General features: G+C 55.4%; 1 protein-coding gene across 1 annotated transcript in view; it reads right to left on the reverse strand.

Annotated features, from left to right (window-relative positions):
• Nucleotides 1-5428, reverse strand: part of ARID3C (AT-rich interaction domain 3C) — a 166060-nt gene extending 160632 nt beyond the window's left edge. The window contains exons 1-2 of the mRNA XM_038403066.2: nucleotides 5279-5428; nucleotides 2640-3252 (exon numbers count right to left, since the gene is read on the reverse strand). Of these exons, the coding sequence (XP_038258994.2) occupies nucleotides 2640-3252; nucleotides 5279-5428 (763 nt within the window). The remainder of the gene's footprint in view (nucleotides 1-2639; nucleotides 3253-5278) is intronic.
• Between the last annotated feature and the right edge of the window lie 572 nt (nucleotides 5429-6000).

Below are 6000 nucleotides of genomic sequence, written 5' to 3' on the forward strand. Positions count from 1 at the left end.
CCTCCGTCCCAGCAAAGTGCAGGGAGGAGAGGATACCATCAATGGGGTAACCCCCAGCAGGGAGATGCAATCACAACCTCCCGCTTTCACCCCCAGCAGGCCTGCTGCTTGCCTTCAGTAAAACAGGGGTGTAAGGGTTCAGGGTACATGTCCTTCCCTTCCCCCGAGCCCCTCCCCAACAGGGCAGTCATCACCCCAGCAATCTGCGATGAAGGATGGGAGAGGGGGGACAATCCCCGTATGGGGCCTGGCATATTTCAGATCCATTGATTCCACGACCAGGAGGGACCATTGTAATCATCTAGTCAGACCCCTGTAGAACATGGGCCAGAGACCTGCCCCCAAGGAATTCCCAGAGCAGAGCTTTTAGAAAAACATCCCATCTTGAGTTAAAACTTGGCAGTGATGGAGAATCCAGCACCCTCGGTAAATTGTTCCCATGATTAATTGCTCTCACTGTTAACAATGTAGGCCTTATTTCCAGACTGAATTTATCTAGCTTCAACTTCCAGCCATTGGATCGCGTTAGATCTTCCTCTGCTAGACTGAAGAGCCCATGATTAAATATTTATTCCCCAGGTAGATACTTATACCCTGTAATTAAGTCACCTGTTAACCTTCTCTTTATTAATCAATTGAGATCCTTGAGTCTATCACTGCAAGGCATGTGTTACAATTCTCTAGTCATTCTTGTGGCTCTTCTTTGACCTCTCTCCAACTTATCAACATCCTTCTTGAATTGCAGGCATCAGAACTGGACACAGGAGTCCAGCTGCGGTCACACCAGTGCCAATGACAGAGAGAAAGTCAAAAGTTCCTTGCTTATGCATTCCAGGATTGCATTAGACCCGTCGGCCACAGCGTCACCCTGGGAGCTCATGGAGGTACCCAGGGTTTTCAGAACCCAAAACAGTGGTAGCTGGACTGTTTCTTTTTATGCACTGACAGGAATAAATCAATGGGGACACAGCTCCTTTGTCTGATAAATGATTGGTGCGAAACAGAATGCTTTTACCTAAAACTACTTTTTATTAGGTCTTAAGCACACACACACACGTATATGCTGGCGCATTAGGTTGAGAGCATTCCAAACATTTATATATACACAACGTTTGAAATAGTTTTGAGGAATCCAGTCTTTCAGGGGGCCCTCCTTCCACCCTGCTGCTGGGGAGTTTAGGTGCCAGCTCCTTGCCCAAGGAAAAGCTTCCTTGAACTGCTTCAAAGAATATTTTTTGCTTAATTTTTTCATAGCTAACTTAAACAAAGCACGTAAATTATAGTGTCTCCTAGTGGGTCACTAATTTTTTCAGTTTTAGCAAACTATTTATTATTTATTATTAAAGAATTTTTAGTATTTTTAATTGTAACAATAAAATTCTATGCTTGGCATTTAACCAAGGTTGATTGTTTATTTTTTAAAATTTTTTATGGCACATGAATTTTTTGTTCCATTTTTAAATTTTAATTTGCAGAACTGCAAACATGCAACTGTTTGGCCTTGCCTCTCAGAGCATAACATTATGTCTAGCGATGTGGCATTTGGCTTTCAGCTAGCCGTGACTGGACACACAAAATGGCTAGCTGCAGTAATGTCAAATTCTGAGGTTACAATGGTCAGCTGATTATCCACCCCCCAAATTATTTTCAGAGTCACTGCTTCCCGGGATAGAATCCCCCATCCTGTAAGTGTGGCCTACAATCTTTGCTCCTAGATGCATATGCTTGCATTTAGCCATATTAAAACACATATTGCTTGTTTGCACCCAGTTTACCCAGTGATCCAAATCACTCAGTATCAGTGAGTGTGGTATCTGCAAATTTTATCAGTGATGGTTTTATGTTTACATCCAGGTCATTAATAAAAATGTTAAATAGCACAGGGTCAAGAACCGAGCCCTGGGGGACCTTACTAGAAACACACCTGTTTGATGAGGATACCTCATTTACATCTTGGGACCTAACAGTTAGCCAGCTTTTAACTCATTTAATGTATGTCATGTTGATTTTATATCTTTCTAGGTTTTTTAATCCAAATGTCATGTGGTACCAAGTCAAACGTCTTACAGAAGTCTAAGGATATTACATCATTAACGACACCTTAATTAGCTACAGCTCAGCTCTGCCAGCATCCCATTGGTGTCGTGGCAGAGGGCCCATGTGAAGGCCTGGGAGGAGAAACAGACAAGCAGGAGGTTGAGGTTGGTACCTCTGGGGCTCAAGTGAGAAGAGCCAGAGCTGCAAAGGGCATGGAGACGGGGGGAAGAGACGTTAGTGGAACCCACTGGTCAGCATGTGCCGTGTCCTCCTCTGGGCCCCATCCACAGAGGCTCATTAGCTCGAGAAGCTGTAGATTCCTGCACATGGGCCTCTGGAAGGCGAGCTGGGGAATGAAGTCAAGGCCGGGGGTGATGGGGAACAAACTCCTGGCCAGAGAGATGATGCCTATCAGCATGAGGCAAGGCAGGTGTTCGGGAGATGAGAGGGGGTCTGGGCCTGGAGTGTGGCTTGGGCAGAAAGCAAAGGTGAATCTGAGCACCTTTCTGGAGGAATAGGCCAGCTTCAGCCTTGGCCTAGATGTGGGGGAAATCAACCAGGCAGGGGGCAGAGGTGAAGGGTCCAGGGCTGGGGGACGGTACCTGTCAAGCCCAGCCCTGACAGCCTTGTTGAGACACGGCTCCTCAGGAGCTGCAGGTGAAGGATCCCCCGCCCTCCCTGGGAGTTGGGGGCCATGGTTGCCCTTGGAGCTGGGTCCATGTACACAGCTCTGCTCTGGGGGGCTTCCAGCTGAGGCTGGAGCCACGCCGGGAGCCGGGTGCGCCAAACACGGCTGAGCGGCATCCGCACGGCACGGAGCAGGGCACGCTGGGCGAATCGAGGCATATCTCCCGTCGGGCATGGGCACAGAGCAGCACCAGCAGGGCATCCAGGGCACACTGGCGGCTGGGAGGATGGAGGGGTGACGTCCCAGCCACATGGCAAAAGGACAACTTGACGGGCCAACATGGGCTCTGCTGACTCTGATTTCCGACCCGCTTCCAGAGCCCCCGGCGGCCTGGACAGAGCCTCGGGGGGCCCGGCCGTACAGATCAGAACCCCCACATGTGCCCAGCGCTGGGGTCTGTGCCCAGCTCCTGCAGCGGCCGGAGGACACTGGGAACCGCTGGGCTCAGGGAATGGTGACGCTGCCACCTGCTGGTCAGGCGCCGACAGCAAGGCCCGATTCCGGGCCCGATCCTGCCGCAGCTCCCGCTGGAGATCGGGGTTTGCTCAGCGCCGCGCAGTGGGCACCAGCCCCTTGGCTTTGTCCAGGCCGCGACTTAGCCACGAGGCTGCGTCAGCGTGGGAGCCAGAGAGCCACCAGCTGTGTCTGAGCACAGCAGCCTGGGGACAGCTCTGTGCGAGGCCTGGCTTTTCCTTAGCTCCAGATCCGCTAGCTACAAACAATGGTCTGCCAAGCCCTGGCCTTCTTGTGACTCCACCCTCCGGGCAGGTCACCCACAGCCCACCCCTTCAGGGCCCAACACGTAATGGTCCTCAGGCTGCATGGTGGACCTGCCGTCCAACTCTGGACTCACTAGCCCTCACCCCTCCCGGCACCAGGGGTTTCTACTTCACTTTCCTGGGTGGGGGAGCGGGGAAACCTGGCTGCCCCTCTCCTCTGCAGTCCGGTCCAAGGGCCCCCTTAATGAGCAGCCCAGGCCTGACTGCACAGACCCCCAGCTGCCTCTCTGGGTCACTTCCTACCCTGCCCCGTCTTGGGGCTTCGCCACAGCCTCTCGCCAGGCTCCCCACAGAGCTTCTCAGCACATGCGTCCCCCCGGCTGGTTCTGCCGCTGGAGAATTTTCTCCAGTGCCCGGCGGGGCAGGGCGGTCTCTGCTCCCTGCAGCCCCTCGACCAGCACAAGGAGCCTGGGCAGACTCACTTCCTCCAGATTTCCTCACGCCCCCGCCCCGCCCCAGGCTTGCCACCTATGCAGCTTGCCTAGGACGGGCTTCCACATTGTCCATCGAGCAGGGGCCAGCGGGAGAACGGCGCCCTGGGCCGATGTGCCAAGTGGCAGACGGGTGGCCCTGACAGGCAGTTCTGCCCGGGCCCTAGCCCAGCGACTAAGAGTACGTGGGCAGAAACAAGAGCGCTGCCATTACTACACCTGTGCCACAGAGAATGGGGTCAGACCCAAACTGGGCCATTTTGCCCCAGGTCCGCTGAGCCCCAAAATTCAACCAGACCCTCCCATCCCTCTGCCACAAAACCATCAGGGGCGCCCTGCCCTGGGCACTGCCTTCTCTGATCTCCTCCACAGCTGGGACCCCGGGACAGGCTGCCCATAGCCGGGGAAAGATTTGCTGGGTAAAGGTCACCCCTCGCCTTTGCTGGACCGTCACGTGGGGAAAGAGAATTGGGGATCGGCAAGGTAAGGGGGTGGGATCCCGGTCAGGCTGGGGGATCAGTGCAGACACTGGGCACAGGGAGGGATCCCGGCCAGGCCGGGGGATCAGCGCAGACGGTGGGCAGGGGGTGGGATCCCGGCCAGGCCGGGGGATCAGTGCAGACGCTGGGCAGGGGGCAGGATCCCGGCCACGCCAGGGGATCAGCGCAGACGCTGGGCACAGGGAGGGATCCCGGTCAGGCCGGGGGATTAGCGCAGACGCTGGGCAGGGGGAGGGATCCCGGCTGGGTTGGGATTTCACCACAGGCTGGAATCCGGAGGGGACTCTAGGGAATACCCTCGTGGTGAGATCTTCGAGTCTGAGTCCTTCCATTGAAACCAACTGTGCCGCATGAGAACAGCCTGGTCCCCCGCCGGATGCTGCGCCAGGACTCCTGTCCTTATTCCCCAGCCCTCAGCCAGATCCAGGCGTGGCTAATGCGGAGGAGGTGATTCGATGCACCTTGTTCCCCCAGGACTGTTCTCCCCACTCAGATCCCCCTGCTGAAGTCCCCCCTCCGTGCCTGCGTCTCTATAGCACATGGGTCTCTTTTTTGGACCCTGTTGGCACCCCCCATACAATCCAGAACGGGGCAGTGGGTGGGGGGGGTAGAGGCTCCCTTGCTCTCTGCCCTGCCAGGCACAGGGGGATATGACCGACAGGAGAAGGCTAAACTGCCTCTAACTCTGACTGCTCCTTGCTGGCTCCACCAGCATTGCTAGTTCCCCTCCCATCGGGGTGATGTGCTGCCCTGGCTCCAGACGGCAGGAAGAGCCGGGCGTGTGACACTAACTTAGAGGAGGTTTGGTGGCTCTGATCCTTGTCTACGGAGACTACGCCGCACCTCACGCCGGGTTCCTAACGTCCGCTTCTGCGGCCTAGCTCCCGCTGGGAAGTCCTGACACACGCTCGAACCTGACAGAGTGCAGCTGGGCTCCTTGCACCAAACCGCACGACTTGTTGCTGTGACTTCCAGGATCGGGTCCATAACCATCGTCCTGCCCCCCCACTGCAATGGGACAGACATGGCCCACACGGGAAGCGCCGCGTCTGGGCTGAGGGACAGGAAGCAGGGGTCCCACATCAGCAGGGGTCCCAGAGGGGTCAGGGGTCCCACATCAGGTCCACGACACCTCTCCACCCGCCTTGTGACACGGTCCACCCCACAAGGCAAATGGCAAAAAGATCAGAGCGACCCTCCACACTGGCCTGGGGAACAAGCAGTGGAGTCCACCACAGACGACCCTCCCCACCCTTCAAGCCAATATAGGGCAGGGCCTGCCCACAATTACATATTTTTGTGTAGGTCCTAGAGAAAGGTTCCAGTGCACGTTTTTTCCCCCTGAGGGCGTTTCTAGATTTGTTCAGCTTGGTAAGAGTCACCTCCATGGGAAATGGAGCCGTGAAGACAGCCTGTCCCCCTTCACAGAAACCTACTTCCCACCCAGGCAGCGTTTGTGAGGAAAGCGATATTTAGGCCCACAGGATCCGGCGTCAAAAAGTTCGCTCTAAATCTCGTGCCTGCTGGGAAACGCCAGCCCCCTGCATCAACGCCTACAAGCATAA

Source organism: Dermochelys coriacea, chromosome 5 (genome assembly GCF_009764565.3).
Source record: "Dermochelys coriacea isolate rDerCor1 chromosome 5, rDerCor1.pri.v4, whole genome shotgun sequence".
NCBI lineage: Eukaryota > Metazoa > Chordata > Testudines > Dermochelyidae > Dermochelys > Dermochelys coriacea.